Below are 17,063 nucleotides of genomic sequence, written 5' to 3'. Positions count from 1 at the left end.
CAGCCAATAATTAATCGCCCTTTATCGAACTAGCTTCTGATAAACTTTCCATTCGAACGAAATTCCATTCGAACGACGTTCCCCTTTACGTCGAACTTTTTTCATTATCAGATAAGAATCGTTAATGTCTGACTAGACTCGTGTTTCTGCTAATAATCGTCGATGGAAAATTCGATAAATAATTTCCTCGAAAATGATCCGAATATTATTACTCGGAATTGTAATCGATCGGAGGAATAAAATTTCCGGTAAATTGAAGTCTCGCGAAGGGAAGACACCGGCAGTTTATAAATCGGGATACGATGGTCACGAGGGGTCCTCGTCGATCCGGTACCTTTGATCTGGTCGTTATAGGCCGGTGGAAGTTTCACCGAGGGTTACTGCAGCCCCTAATAGACTGTTTATCTCGTAAGCTGGGATTTAGATTCGAATCGGGTTCTATTATGCGAGTCTTGAGTCTATGTATGCGCCATGCGCGCACCCCTGCGTAAATCTCTTTAAATCTAATGTCTTCCGCGTAACACTGCGAACGTTTTTCCGTGCCAAGTGGCAATGGATATAAATTATAAACTCGCGATCACGCGTTACAAGAATGCGAAGGATCGAAGAAAATTCGAAGGTTTGCAGATTCGAAGATTTAGAATCTCGGATTATACCTGTTCTCGGAGAACAAGATTTCCGAATAAATTCACCGCGATCATTTTTCTTACGTTATTTTCGAAAAAAACGTGACCAAGACCCCGGTCGGTTGATTTGGATTAAGACCCGTACCGCCCCATGAACGCAATTCACGGGGGTGGTCCCCGTGGACGGGTGCGATACGGCCGATGCTGATATACTCGTTATAACCAAGGCGGGTGCCCGAGCAGTCGATATTCAATCAAATAAATCCCCCTAACAAACTGGAGAGTCAGAGATAGCATCAAGAAACAATCCCGGGGAAAGGGAGGCGACTACACGATCAAGGACGAACGGATCTAACAATCTGCCCTTGTAACTGAAAAATATCGTCTCTGTGCGTTTCCCTTCGCCTTTACATTCACCAATTATTATTGTACTTTGATCCCTTTAATATCTCGGAAAGAAATTGCCCGAATGGATTCTCGTTAATTTACGATAATTTGAGGAAACGATCCAAGTGTTGGTAAAATTAAGATACAGACTCTAGAACGACTCTAGAAAGAATCCAAATAACGTTGTATTAAAATTTCGATCCAAAACTAATATAACAACTGCTTCTGTTAAAACAAGTAAACATAGGATTAGCAAAATTATCGTAATAAAAATTGATCGAGGAAATAAATTAATCTAATCGTAACTTACAGAAGCTACCACGTGTCCGATACAGCGATACACACATCGATTCTATCTTTCTCCCCAAAGCTTTCATCCGTGTTTGTCGATCCCTTAGCGATAATCTCGGCAGTGGAGGCTAATAATTACGAAGGAAAGAAAGAAACGGGACGACGATGCATCCGAATCTGAGGGATTCCGAACAAGTCATAGCCGTATATTATTTTAGCACCTTATCAGCTCCGTATCGCCGTCAGACAGGCAGGCGTTCCCCTTCGGGATTGGTCACCCCCTGTTGCGAGGCGCACGTTCTTACGGAAATTGAGACATCGAGCCTCGTTAGGCTCGATAGCAACGCCCCTTATCCCTGTTCTTCGTCAAACGAGAGCAAACGCACGTTATGTTGCACTTTACTGCTACCGGGCCAGCGATTCTAGTCTGTCGCGATTATCGTTCGACGTCGTGCCAACAGACGATTAAATTGATAACGCAGTCACGACGTTGTCTCAACGTCTAGACGATCTTACGACGTCCGAGATTTCTCGGTTAATCGTTCGATCAGGTAAAGTATCAAAATATAAAGTATTTTCAAGCGAGGTAAATAATTTGTACGAGATAGGACGATGACGAATGGATTCGAAGGTCAAGCGTAGATGGACGAAGGATATAGCGTGGAACAAGGTCAGGAAGTATCATCGCGTTTGTACGAGGCTCTCGTGAAATTCCGATCCTGGCAATTGGCCGAACCTTGGAAATCGGAGCTAAAAAGGACCGCTTCTATCAAGCAGCGTCCGTTGGATTTAAAGCAGATGATAAATTAAAAGAGCCTCCCCTCCTCGTAATTCCTCTATATCTTAGCCGGCGGATTTAATGGAACTTTTTTTAATCGAAACTTTATACTAACCGGGGATAAGCTCCCGTTAAATACGTTTCACCAGTCTAATTACATGGATTTCTCGCGTCACTTCGAACTTCTTTCCGACCGAGCTGTTTCCACGCGCGCCGCCTGGGGACTGATATCGGTTTATAAACTTGCCAACGTAATTGCTCCACGCTCTGTACCATATTACTCGATATTTATATATTTCCTCGAACTCGTTTCCTATTTAACTAATACGTTTTTATCAACGGAAAGATTCGTGAAATATCAAAAAAAAAAAAAGAAAAAGAAAAAAGAAAAGAAAAGAAGAAAGAATAGCAAATAACGCGATAAAATATTTACGTTAAACGTCTCTAAAGTCTCTGGGAAATGTGGATTACGCGAGCGTACCGATCTAGGGCGCACGGTCCAGGTTCATTCGCGAAATCCTTGGAAATTTAATTACACCTCGGTGCCGGAGGTTATCAGAAAGTGGCGTGTCGCGTGATTTCTGAATAGGGCCGACCAATTGCCAAGGTATACAGCGTCGCCGACGGAGCAACATCAGCAGCGGATTCCCTCCCTGTTCTGCACGGAATGACGAAACTTTCCCGGCTGCAGGAGGACCGGTGGGCGGTCCTCCGGGATACCTGGAACTTTCGCAAGCTCCCGTCCAATCGGCGTGTCGGGAGCGAGAAAGATATATAGAGGGGAAGCGGATGACAGAGGGTGCGAAGGAGAGGCGAACGAGCCAGAGAATCGGCCAGAAAGGGAGAAGCCGCTGGAAAAGAGACGGACGAGAGACCGCGAGAAACCGACGAGCGGGGTGAATGAGCGAAAAAGGGAGAGACAACGATGGAAGAACCACGGGGCAAAGCGAGAAAGAGATCGGCGAACCGATACGCCGAGAAGTAGACGTTAGGAGGAGAGAGGAGGCGAGTCGAGCAGGAAGAGACGAGTTACAGGGTAAGAAAAGCGAGAAGAAAATTATAGAAAGAAAGATAGAAAGGAGTAGTTAGGAGTAGTAGAAAGATAGAAAGCTGGAAGAATGGCCCGGAGAACGATGGATAACGGGTAAAAGAAAAATCTGCCAACGGACCTGCAGGTAGAAGGAAATGGAAGTAGGGGTGAAAATGGAGGAGACAAGATGGAATTCGTTCGCTATCTCGCTCGCTCGCTCGTTCGTTTCGCAACGAAAAATGATAACTTTTGTTCAAGTACGTCGCTGGTCAGACGCGAGATACTAACTTCGTTCCACTTCGCCTCGTTCCACTCGTTTTGCTTCCACCGCTTTTGCCAACCAACGCGCTACCGACCCGCTCTCTTTCTGCACCATCGCCAGCCAACCACTCTGCCCGGTATTTCATTTCCACGTCTACTCGTGTGTACTCGACCACTTATGTGTATTCGAATGCTGCCTGCGCAGATACTGTTCATATGTACCGTGGAAATGCATGGTCGGTAACCCCTTCCGCCCTCGCCGGCCCCGCCAACATGGGGGGTTACTTAGACAGTAAAAAAGTTCGTGGCTGCAGGTGTTTCGTACTCGTGTTAATTTTCCCCTTTTCTGCGTGTTGTTCGTTTTTTGCAACGCGCGATAGCGTTCGCGTTTCTCGTTAGTATATCGTTCTATTTCATTCGACGACGAGTAGGATGGGCGGGTAAAAGGCAGGCAGGCAGGCAGGCAGGTAGGCAGGGAGGGAAACACAAAAGATAACCGTTTAAACTTGGTCGATTAGCTTGACCGCGTTAAAATTTCGATGGCGTACCGATTTTTTTTCAGACGGAAGGGTAAGTTTATAGGTTTGGCGAGATTCCAACGGTACTTGCCGCACGATGTACGCGTGTATAGCCTCATATATGCGTGACTGCAGCACCGTCATGCACCTGATGCACCGTTGTGGCTGCTTTGAAACGTGTGCCGAGCTTTGGGGTGGCTTCAAAATGGCGTCCTGTTACAATACACGCCACCCGGTTCGGTTCATAGGCCGCGTTACGCGATTACAAACGAGTTTTCTTCGTAAAAACGTGCGATCGCGTAATCGTATGTCCGTAACGAATCCTACGACAGCTTCTAAAATTACCATCCTCGGTGAAGATCTTCGTCTCGCGGAATAAGTAATCGCGTGTTGCGAGCAAGATGTAACGGGTGAGAATGGAATTTATTCGGCTCTTGCAATCCCTTTGTCGGCGTTTGCGCTTTATCGGTCGGTATCGATAGTCGGTTTTTGAAACGAGCACTGACGAGACGGCTTTCGCCTTTCGGTTCTGTCGTTGGAAAAATCCTTAGCGATGGCAGCTAGCGATGCCGCGATATTGTCCCTTTAAAATTCAAAGAGCCATCGCTCCTTTCTCAAGCTTCGATCGAGGGTATCTTCGATCTTCCGAAGCAAGCGGTTGATCCTCGCCACTCGACCGCGTAGCCATCGGCCAAGTCTTCTCAAAATGGCGGCCCTTTGAAGCGACCAGGAAGTCGCGACGCCGCAGACAAGGGTAATGACCATCGTACCGAGAGTACTATCGCTTCAAAGAGGAAAAAAGGAACGCCAACGAAAGAAACGGAGGCATTGGCACGGAGAAGAAACGAAGCTCACAGAGAGAGAGAAAGAGAGAGAGAGAATCTGTGGATGGGAATGAAAACGAGGAAACGATGACGAAACTAAATAATTTTTCCAAAAAGTACTGTCGCGAGGAAAGGGGAGGGGGGTCTTTGCAGATACAACGGTACAAAAGGTGGAAGCGGAAGCAAGCGCGTGAATAGCGGCGGCAAGAATTTTGGAGGGAAAGAGGAAGCGAAACGGAGACAGAGAAGAGTTAGACTTAGGACAGAGAAGGGAAGAGAGAGAGAGAGGGAGAGGATGAGGATAGAGGGCAGAAGGGAGGGAAGATAGAGACGAAGAGAAAGGGGGAGAGCATCCTCGGTTAGCAGCCGGCAGCCAGTCAGCCAGCCCCGGCCAACATCGACCCGGCGAGCTGCTTTCTGCCCATGCGCAACGATCTTACCCAGGACTAGCGATGGGCCCGATCCAATTCTCGACTTACAACTTTGCGTAACTTTTACAAAACGATAACTGGCCGAGTTACCGACGGGTTGAAGCTGGTCTTGCGAATGGGTCGATCGGTATATCACCGGTAAGCACCGGTAATTTAGTTGCCAAAATCGCGTTCGAGATGCGTAGCACGTTAACGAGTCTAGCGACTGATGTATCGTTAACGAGGTAAATTGTTCTAAAATTAAGAAATTATCATAGGAAAGAATCTGCAAAACAAAGTTTTATTCAGCCTGGTTAAATATTACCACGAGTTTTTTAGCTACGATAACGCTGATACGATGAAATTAAAACAGAACCACTTTTATACGCGCATTGCTGTTTTCCCCGCGGTTTTTAAGCTTTTCCAGTGGAATTTTTATATTTAACAGGAACATTGTTTCCTTCGCTTTCGAGTGATTCTATTATAAGGGGCGGTATTAAAACCAACGTGAAAATATTTTGGTGGCTTCGAGACCGGCAAACGTTATTCCGTGTATTTTGTAAATGTTTCGTTTTTTCTTTTTTTTTTCCCCGCGCCATCGATATGTGTTTAACGATCGTGTCAGCGGTAAAATATTTGAAGACGATATTACCAGTTTCCGATCGACGATTAGCGTCGACCGGCTGGAAAGAGCGAAACTGGAATGCCATGGAGTGTTTTCCGAGAAGTCCTTCAACGTGGTTGGAAAACATTTGTCGCTCCGGCACAATAAATACTGTCAATGCAAACGATTTATACGAGAGCTTTTGCTCATGTTTTCGCCCCGCTTTTCCCCCACACGTTTTTCCCTCGCAAAGACTGCGTAATCTGTGACAATATTTTTTCAATAAACAAGCGCTACATACGTATATATTTTTCATCTTCGTTCGAGATTGATATTTTTTTCAGTTTCGTAATTCCAACGAAACGAAAGATACGACCGTAATACGTATTACGCAACGTTAGAAATATTTTTAGACGCGATAGTTGACAACGGGGGTAGACTGGTCGAGGATCGTATACCGTAAACGGAACGCGATTCTCGTATTTACAACCCGTTTGAAACGGTTATTAATTGACGTTCTAGCGGGCTAGGATCGTCCACTTGGTGCCACAAACAGTCCTACTTCGTCATCCCACCCCGAAAACTATAAGGCGTTTAATTAACTGCCAGTGTTCGTGGAAAGAGACGGAGAATTTAAATGCAAATGCCGTGACACGCCCACAGGACGACCCTTTCTTCTTCCGGTTAAAACACAACCGTCGCCGAAAACCGGTGGTTGGAGCGATACCCCGGCTGATAGAATTTAAATGCGCCACCAATCTATAATTTGTCGTTTAGGGGATCGATTTGCAATATCTTAGAATCGACTAAATCCACCGTATTACGCTTTAATTTATTTCAAATAAATTAAACGAAACATATATTTCAACGCGATTCCAATTGCGTAATCGTCCGTCGTTGTCTATTATCGTACATATCCGGTAATCGCACGAAAGCTACAGAGAAAGATTAAATACCTGTAACGCGAACCGTGCATATTCATAATGGCTGAAAGCACGTACGAGATTCCGGGGTGAAGCTATTCCAGCTCTATTTTCTTTCGTTTTCTTCTGATTTTTCCTCGCAGGCAGCGCGAGTGGGCAACGCGTGCCGCAGTAGTTGCTGTCGTTCACTGGTCAGACCGATACGTACGACAGACTCTACGGTTTGTCATCCGTCGATATTTCTCTTCTCATTGTACGTCTACTCTCCGATCGAACGAAGCTTACGAATTAAGGCATCGCAGCAGGATATGCTTCAAATATATTTCAAAGAACGAACAAAGTATCTTCCATCGGAATTCCTTCTTTTCTTTTTCTTCGCTGCTCTCTCTCTCTCACGCTGGTCAAATAGAGTTTGCCACGGGTCACCAAAAGAATACACTAACGAAAAGCGGTTCGAAGACGAAGAAAGAAAGGCACGGATCGAGATGAAAGAGCGATCAACGGCTTGAACGTTTTGGATTCCCCGAGGAAGCCCCGCGGATAAGATCCCGGCAGTCGGAGGCTTCCCCCAATCGCGTGCAAAAGTGACGAGACCGTTTTGGACGTTGGTCTGCCCGGCAAGGGGAGATGGAAGCTGGAAAAAAATTACTAAATCCTATCTGAATCAGTGGTCCATTGAACGGCGGTTTGATATCGAGCAAGGATATCTCCTGGAGTTCTTTTGAAAAGGAACCCAAGCATCGCGCAGCGATAGCGGTGTATCTATGGATGGAACGAGAACAGAAGGGGGAAAAGGAAAAGCGGAACAAGAAGAAGGCTTATTCCAACAATACATCCTTCGACGTAACGCGAGGGTGTACCGACTGACAGACAGCTCCTGTCTACCAGATACCCAAGCAAAACCTACCCCTGTTGTGTGTATCGGTCAGCCCCTTCAAGAGATCGGTACACCCCACCAGCCGTTTCAAATCTTTAGCGAGTCACGAATAAATGGAGGAACACCGTATCGAAGAAACCAAAGCCCTTCCGGGGATCGTATTTTCGGGGATTTTTCGTTGTATCGAGACGCCGTCAAATAGACACCGTCCATCGGAGGATGGTACATTCGCGCGTTTCAGCGATCGTTCCAGTCGCGTGTAGCGATCGCTGGAAATGCCGTTGTTTTAACGATGCTAATTTTCTTAAACTTTATCAGGCTGTTGACCTTAGCGCGGGAAACCGAGTGTACCCGATTCCTCATTTCCATCTCTTTTTTAACGTTTTCTTTTTATTAAGGTTATTAAAGTTTCAAACTTACCTATGCGCCTGTCGGATAAGAGGAAAATTCCGATCGCGCTACGTAACATAGAATATTTTTCACTGTATTTAAATGTTACTTCCATGACAAATAGATTTTTTCGAAAGCGACGTTTCAATCTTTTCCAGGCAACCTTTCGCGAAATGGTAGAACAGCCTTTTCTATATTCCTATCGCAAAATCACGATCGTACATTCATCGTGTTCCCCTTAGACGACTGGTCTGGCTTCTACTCACGTTCCTGATCGGTGCACTCAAAACGAGAGAGAGAGAGAGAGAGAGAGAGAGGAATCGATTTATACTAAAGGACTCGACGATCACTTACCGGGCGGATCGTAACGGGACACCCTGTAGAATGGAGCATAGGCGGCGGACAGCGCGTTTTGCGGTGACAGAGCGTGTCTGATGGAGGGTTGTCACGGTATGGGAGCACCCCTCAGACTTCGATATTAAAGCCCTCCTAATATAAGAGCAAAAGCTCCGCTCTCTACCGTCGATATGCTCGTTTCAAACCTTTTCTCTCTCCCTCGGATATTTCCAACAAGCGATACTGACTTTCGTGCGACCGACCGGACGACTCTGGATCTGTGGGTAAGCGAGTGGGCGTGCAAGAGGGTGAATCGCGAAAAGGATGGACAGATTCGTTAAGCTTCGCAATGCTTCTCTCGAACCTCGCAAAAAGCGTATCGCGGTAAGGAAATGCGTACAGAAAAATCGCCAGTTTGGCGAAATTCCAATTACTCCGGATTACTTACTATGTTCGTTAACGTCAGACAATCGTCGAACATCGAATGCGCGAGTTGTACGAGAAAATGTAAATTTCTGCTAGAAAACTAGATGCTTTTTATGCCAAACCCATAAATTGATGCGACTCGGTGAAAATTCATGGAAGCAAAGTCGAAAGCAGAAAAGTAGTGCCGGAAGAAATAGAAAGAGCGAAGAGAACCAGGGATGGGAGAGAAACGACATAAATGCATGCTTTGGGTGCGTGCACGCACCGAACTATGCCGCTTCGTTCTCGCGTATGTGTATGTGCGAAAACGCGTGCAAGCCCCTGATCTCGGCTTCCGTATCCATCTCACACGCACCATTGACCACGAATGCATGTCCGATAGGGCGGCCCATGGACCTCCTCAAAAATCAAGTTATCTCCATTCTCCGCGCGTCGTGGGGTTTCGAATAAAACGTCGCGCGACGGGGGTGGCTCCGTGCCACGACCACGTTCTCCGCGCCGCGACCAAGCAGCCGAGTATGTCGCACAAATTTATTGGAAATGCCGTACACGAGATTACAGAGGATCGTCGTTCTATCATCGGATTCAACGAGACAAGGGAATTTATACGGGGAGATAGGAGACGAGGAGCAAAGTTTAAGATTTCTTAGAATAGATTCTCGACGCAGCGAATATTCTCGTGAAAAGATACTTTCCATATACATATATACCTACGTATAAATATGACACATATAGGTACATGCATAGGTATGTATCTAGAGACGGACACACACGGTAAATAGAAGACAGAAAGAAAGGAAACGTTGGAGTTGACTTACGGTAAATCGACGACACCAAACGCTCAGCCATTTGATGTCCCGTATCCGTTTCCCGTTAGGCAGCTTCAGAATGATGTCCGTATAGTTGTACAATTTGAGCACCACCGGGTCACTGAGCGCAACAACAAGAAAAAGGTTTGAAGGATCCAGCGTGTTGTAGTCCTCGTAACTATCCTAATAGCAGTACCGCGCTTTTTGCCGACCAGTTTTTCACCGACGAGATCGTACATCGACTGGCCGGGCAACGCGTCGACGATTTTGGCAAACAACCGTGTATCGATCGTGCTCGCGAACATTCGAGAAGACGAGGAGAGCCGGTCGAACAGGAACAAATACTTCTAATACCGTCCTCTGATAATCTCCGTTCGATTGGATCCGTTTAAGCGAGACATCGTTATTGTGCGCGGCGATCTCTCGCGACTTAAAAGGCTCGCAGAGTTGCGACGAGGGTGGAAAAGGAGGCCGAGCCGGTCTCAGACGGTGTCGACTTTTTTCACCGAATTTCAACGAACGGAACGCAGAAGAGACAAGTAACAGCGAGTGGAAACGTAATAAAGTGCTCGCGTGGACGAAATCCGAACGAGATGGCCGTATAATTCCCGTTTTATTAACTGCACCCCCGCAATCCGTTCGCCCGGCCTTCCGTCTGTTTCATCCTCCGCCCTATCCTCTCCCCTTTCACCGCCTGTCCCTTCGACGCACGCAACAAGCTCTTTGAGTTTCGTTTCATCCCTTGGTTACGGTATGCCGTTTGCGTCCACCTCCGAACCCCCTTTTCTTTTTTTCCCCTACTTCTCGGCGTTCCTATCAGGCGTCAACCCTGACCGCATACGCAACTTTCTTCTTTTCTTCGTTCGTGCTTGTTCGTGCGAGAACCAGTGTACTCGGTTTGCCTCTCGAACGTAGAAGAATGGCGACACAAGATCGAGATTTCAGTAGGAATAGAACGACAACGATAGAAACACGCGTAGGAAAATTACGCGCGAGGAAAGAATTTCATTGCTACCTGCCCTCCTTTATCTCCGGATACGGGACGATGTAACCCTGTGGGGTAGGCGTGGAGCTATTGCCCACCCAGAAGTACGCGTCCGGTCCGGTACCATCGTAACAGAATCCTTTTATGAATATCGTCGTGTCGTCCACGGCGTACACGTCTCCTTTGATTCCATGTGCGTAATTCTTCAACGAGCCGATTAATTTGCCGTAGTAGTTGGGTCCGTTGTTTGCATGACCTGTAACAGATCGTTTTATCGATTAACGTCGACGGTAGACTGTTAAAAAATTAAGACTCCGTTTATGCTAACGAAATTTTATTTAACGCTCGATCAAGCCAACTTTCACCCGTCGAACCCGCTCGTTCGAGCTGCTATCGCGCCAACGAGAAATACAAGTGGAGCAAATCGGTGAACCCACGTTGCATGATTTCCAATACGATTAACTGTTTGCCCCCGACAAATTCGGATAAATGCAGTTCTCTACCGTCTGATAGTTTAATTAAACGATTGTTATTCGTATAAGGTTGCAACGTAACGTCGAACATATGGAGCGAACTGGAGCCTAAACGAGCGAGACCGCGAAAAGACGCGGCGGTCGGGACTTCGTTCGAGGCTACGTTCACGGTTGCAAAAGGGGGAAGTACGGTTTCACCCTCGTGATATAGGTTGGACGCATCACCGCCCCGATACAAAAGCGTCGACGGACCAGCCGGCCGTGCCGCGATTTGCATGAATTTCATTTCATTTGCTCGACAGGCCCCATAAAGTTGGACGAGCGAATAGATCGGAAGAGCCGCCGCGGCAGTAAAGATCATCGGTGGATCGTTCGTACGAGGGAACGGATTCGGACGCGCGAACCGATCGTCTTCGAGCGCTTTCTCGCCTTCGGATTAGCGGTTGCGTTTAACAGTCTGAAGCGTGAAATCGAGGGAAACGAATTCCGCGAGATTGCTCGCGATGGATAGGATTTATTTCCGGTTTTATTGGCGCTCCTGGAGAGATCGTACTATCCGCGATCGGTTGCCAGGGATAGAGGGGAATTCCATTTGCACGGAGTAATCTTTTCTCGTCACGCGGTTCGCGTATTATCGTATCTTGTAAGCGCGGTAATTAGACTGCGAACGTTTACGACGATTCGCGCAATGGCTGCGAAACATGCTGACACGGCCTTTATCAGCTTCTGTGTTTTACTTTACGAAGATAACCAGGGAAATGGAGATACTTAAACAGAGATACGATTCATCCTTGAAATATTCTTCCTCGCCGGTATCGCATTTTAGGATTTCTCTCGTACAATTCCAAATTTCTACCTTTCACGATTCTTTCTCGCTGCCTTCTTTGCTTCAGGTGTATCGTATAATACTTTCCATATTGCACACACTGTACATTTTTGCGTACTTTAATGTCCCATAAATATGTAAACATCCGTAATAACGTCAATAATAATAATAAAAATCATCGAATAATATTTCCAACAACAAACACTGTCTCGGAAACGTTTCTCCTCTATTTTAAGGTATTTTACGATATTTTACAAAAACCAGAGCATAGATTTGGGTGCTGCCCGAGTAGTGCTAAAGGGAAGCATCGGTCGTTGATATTTTTTAGGCGAAAAAACCGATACTCTGCAAATCTTATTTCATGCACACCGAATGCACGAATTTCTCTTCAAATCTCGTCGCAATCGGCTTAATAGTTCGATCGGAATTTTGGATTTAGGGCATACGCACACACGCCTTCGCGTGTACCTATATTTTTACCAAGCGGATAAATCGCCACTGTTGGCTACAATCTCGCTACAAAAGGTAATAAACAATTTGATATTTTAAATAACCGAGTTCGATGCTGAAAAACGACTTTGATCGTTTATCTACGATATTTTTCCGACGAATATTCCAGCCGACGAAACTAGACGCAAGAAAATCCGATCGAAGTTGGGCATTTTATTAAAAACAGTAATTCTCTGTTATATTTCGTCAAATCAGTTTCCCCGCTAATATTATAAACCGACACGCCAAACGCTTTATTTATTATCGCTATGTTTCAATCTTGCACGCGTTGTAACAACTCGATATTAATACAATTTCTAATACCCGAAATGCACGTTCCGATGAATTAAACATTGCACATCGATTAATAATAATAATGTATCTCGCAACCCGTTTAACGAGCCGATACTTCGATTAGGTTCGATACAGGTCAACGACTCTCGTCCGCGCGATATCGCTGCGAACGAAAGTCGCTTGTCCGCGTCGGACCTCAAACCGTACACCTTTTGCCAACTCGTTCTCCACCTGTCCAAAAAGACGTAATTCGGCACGATCGTACGTATAATTCTTAACCGCCACGAAGCTCTTCAATTAATTCCCATTGAACGTCCAACTTAGTGGTGCGTGATTTTTGCTGCGAACGAAACACCATCACCGTCGCCCAAGGATAATTAACACGTCGTTGGCGTGCACCGGTGCGGTGTTGGACCGAAACGCAGACTCCAGGCTTTTAGTCCACCCTCGATTCCCATTCACCCCGTTCGCTCGCGGTTGTATTGGTGAACGTCGAGGTTCCGGCTACCGTTCTTCTCGAGCCGTCCTCCTCCTCCTCGTCGTCCTTGTCGTCGACGTAGTGTGTCTACACCCCATCGGTATAGCAGGATATTATGGTGATGCGACAATGAACGCAGTGATCGCTATCTGGCCGGTATTGGGGGATGTCGACCCTCGCTGTGCGCTCGCGAAATCGGCTATGGAATGACGTGGACGGAAAGAGGGGCAAAAGTAGAGAAGTGCAGGAGAAAGAAGGAAAGAACAGCGAATAGAAAGGACCAGAGAGAGAGAGGGAGGGGGAGAGAGAGAGAGAGAGAGAGAGGGAAGAAGGGAATTCGAACGGAGGGGTAGAGATATAGAAGCGTCTTGGGATAGAGAGAATATCTACTAGTAAACAGGAGCGCACACTGGTGCACAAGTACGTACCACAGGCAAAGAGAGATTATGTAGGTGCGTGCCTACGCGCCACCACCTAAACTACCCCCGACTGGTGCTTAAACTGCCTCCCCTTTTATTATGGGCCGCGACGGTTATTGGATTGTACCGTGCTATTTGTTGGCTGCCACGCTAATGGATCCATAATCACCGGGACGAATTAACGCAATGCGACGACGCGACGCCTCGCCTACGACTCGGCGCTACTTTAAACACGGCTACACCGAGCGTTGCTTCTTCCTACCCGTTGACTCGGCCAGCCGGCTCTCCTTTTAACGTACTTGACTCGTGTACTCGTCGTTAATCGGTGGATTCGCGTTCGATTACCTGCTACCCACTGTCCCCTATCCTCGAACTTTAAGCGACGTATCGACGAACCGTGTATCGTTCGCGTCTTCGTAGACGCTCCGCAAGACGATGGCTGTGAATCGTGAGCGACGCTTCGACGGAATCCGCGACTACGTGTCCTGAGAGGTTCGTCTGAAAGCAGGATATGATGCCAGAGTAGCGAAGGGAGTACGGTCAACATTCGAACCGAGTAAACATCGGCCGACCGTGCTTCTTCCCTTCGTTCTTCTCTTCCCCGCATCCTGGCTCCGTCGTGCTATTCGCAACCGTCGATGAGACCCCGAATCGCGCATAGGTTCTTCGAATAGTCTCTCCTCTCTGGCACACGTCAGTCTTATAACTCCGCTTTCACGGGCCACTGTGGGGAATACCTTAGCCCCGGGGCAGCGTAGCACAAAGCATATTGCATGTGCCCCAAATACACAATCGCAGCCGGCTGGCTGGGCCGGGAGCGTCAGGATTCGTTAGCTTCTGGCGCCGATGGTCTTTGCTCTTTCGATCGGATTCAGCGGATCCACCGCTCGCCTCCGGGCACGCGTTTAATGAGGATAGTCGTAAAAAATTCACTCGTTATCTTGCCACGTCGCGCGGTACTACGGTTCGCGCGACGCACCGCCAACGACCATGAAATCGAAGAATCCTAACGTTTCTTTTTCCTTTCGAATCTTCCTCCTTCCTTTTCGCTATTGCAAAATCGCGAATGACATTATACCGGTTTCTATTTACGGAACCGATCGGTCGGTCGATCGACGATGGAAATAGCGCGTGTATTTCAACGATTCGATAGACGTTTCCATCGACCTCCCGTTTACGAGAGTAAGCGACAAGTTTGTCCACGCTCTATGTTCCAACTTGGAGCTAATTAATTAGAAGCAAATGTTTTTTTAGTCGTGGCGAGAACTCGATTGTTTTTATGGCTTCGCCAGACTTTGCGCGCCTTCGGCCACGCGTTTAACCAGAAAGTCTCGAGAAATTCTCTTGTTACCTCGCTGTCAAAGAAACCGCGTCGCTCCTTTCCGCAGCTTATGTTCTTCGCTTCGTTTCCACTGGAAATATCTGTTCGCCTCGGTGTATTTACTTTAAATCGTAACGCAATAACGTCGGAGAAATCGTCTGTCCGGCTGTGATCTCACGATGAGTCGCTCAACCACAGCTACGATCTATCCATCGCCCGACGATCACCTTCGTAAAAAACGTATCCGTATCGATCGATCAGTGACGCAAGCTAATTGGAGAATCAATTAGCGATGACTCTTTGTTTCTTCGCAAGATCGATCGCGTTTCGTGCCCTACGATTATACGGACGGGAGAAAAACCGTAAGTCGATCTCGTTTCGTTTTTCACATACCACGCGTTTATAAACTTGAGGTAAAACGAAGGTAAATCGAAAACAGGATACGATAGGCGCGTCGTTTCATTCAAGATCCCAAGATAACGAGCCAATTTATGCGCTGTAAGATCATCCTGTCTTACCGCCGTCACTCCGATCAACAGACTCGTCCTATCGGTAAGCGTAAACAGTTCCGTCTGTTCCGTAATCACCCATGTAGCGACGAATTTAAATTTAAAGTTACAATTAGCGCTCGTTCGAAGCACCGCGACGCAACGTTGCGTCAAGTATCCTCGTCTTGATTTTGTAACGATTCCGCGATTTCGTGAGACCGATTTGACCCGTTCAAATAACACCGGATAATCAGACCACAAAAGTTAATACGATCTGATTTTACATGCGGCCAGCCAGCCAGCCAGCCAACCAGTCGTTTCGCTACCGGTTCGCTGGGTAGCTGACTAGACCTACAAACGCGTGAACTTTCACTTTCGTGCGAAAGAACGGCCAATCTCGTTCGACGATAAACGAGGCACCGTGAGATCGTGGAGAGAGCCGCAGGAACAGATACGACTACCGCGTCGCGATGGGAACACATCGATTTATGGCTCGACAGTATCGGTTTTCACCTTATGTCATATAGGCGTGCAGCAATTACCACAAGTGAGAATATTTCCTTTTCCAGTAAATAGCGCGTTACGTTCTAAAAATTATTTGCTTTACGCTGTATTTTTCGGTTCGTTCGCTCGTCCTAAGGAAATGTCTTAAATTCGAGGAACATATAACGCGAATAGAAACATCGACGTTGATACGATCTGTATACAGAAATAGGGAAATTTATATACCGAAAACGCGTTTCAGAAGCGACGAAAGAAGCAGCGATTAAATTAATCGAAGGACGATCGACTGTTTTCAAACTCTTATCTATTATCCGGTGAAATCGAATGCGAATGAAATGGCGAAGAAAAAAAGTTGGTCGGAAGAAAAATCGGTGGAAGGAGCAAGCAGAGAGGAGTCGAAATGGTCGGAAGCGATGATCCTAATGACGAAGTGTACGCGCGCTGCCGGAGTGCTTCCGTCGAATGAAGCCCGTCGTGGAACGATTTTATCGGGCACGCGTTAGAGCAGAAGTGGCGGTGCAAGTTTTCGAGCAAGTTCGATGTTCCATTGTCCTCGAGAGGAGAAAGTGGCGTGGATGAAGAAGGTTATGAGAGCATGGAAGAGAAAGAGAGAAAGAGAGAAGGTGGTTGAAGAAGCCGGTGACTTAAGACGTTAACGAGACTAACCGGATTCATCGCTAGGCGAAGGGCTGGATCTTGCGCGAGAAGGGTGAAGAAAGGAGAGTGCCGGGTGGCACTGATTTTAATCAAGATATGGCCTGGCAGCAGCCAGCGGCGGATCAAGCGAGCCAGGGCTTATCGATTTTCTAAGTGCTCCCGACCGAGAGAGCGTGTCGTCTGCGACACTAGCTGAGAATTTGAAAATAGCGAAACAAGAGAACCGGAGGCGTCGCCTTTCGCAGACTAAACAACCGGATATTCAACGATTTCGTGGAATATTCGATTACTCGACCGGCATTCGTTCGTCGTCCGATTAGTCGGACAGACGACGCCGATATCTGCCTTATTTCTAAGCGAATCGTTTCATAGCCTGGCAAGTTTCCTCTAGACGTTTTTAGAATTATTCAAACATCCTGTTGTACCTGTATCCTGTTCGTATAAATATTCATACCGTCGCTTGGGATTTTATAAGCCAGCTTACCTCTAAGTTTCCGTGATACGATTAAAAGCGGATCATACGGAGGATCGAGAGTGGAAGAGAAAGGGATTTCACCCGTTTTGCGATCCGAGACAGGAAAATCGTCGAAACGGACGCGTTCGTTCAAACAAATACGCGTGCAACGATTACGCAACATA

The 17,063-nt window shown here is 46.9% G+C and overlaps 1 protein-coding gene across 4 annotated transcripts in view; it reads right to left on the bottom strand.

Annotated features, from left to right (window-relative positions):
• Positions 1 to 17,063, bottom strand: part of LOC117210907 (protein Skeletor, isoforms B/C) — a 52,101-nt gene that overhangs the window by 9,211 nt on the left and 25,827 nt on the right. For all 4 annotated transcript variants that reach the window (XM_033454347.1, XM_033454344.1, XM_033454343.1 and 1 more), the window contains exons 3-4: positions 10,506 to 10,731; positions 9,500 to 9,611 (exon numbers count right to left, since the gene is read on the bottom strand). In XM_033454347.1, the coding sequence (XP_033310238.1) occupies positions 9,500 to 9,611; positions 10,506 to 10,731 (338 nt within the window). The remainder of the gene's footprint in view (positions 1 to 9,499; positions 9,612 to 10,505; positions 10,732 to 17,063) is intronic.

This window comes from Bombus bifarius, unplaced genomic scaffold, assembly GCF_011952205.1.
Source record: "Bombus bifarius isolate JDL3187 unplaced genomic scaffold, Bbif_JDL3187 scf7180000008213, whole genome shotgun sequence".
Taxonomy (NCBI): Eukaryota; Metazoa; Arthropoda; class Insecta; order Hymenoptera; family Apidae; genus Bombus; species Bombus bifarius.
Note: the sequence above shows the minus strand (reverse complement) of the source record. Positions and strands in the feature narration are given on the sequence as shown.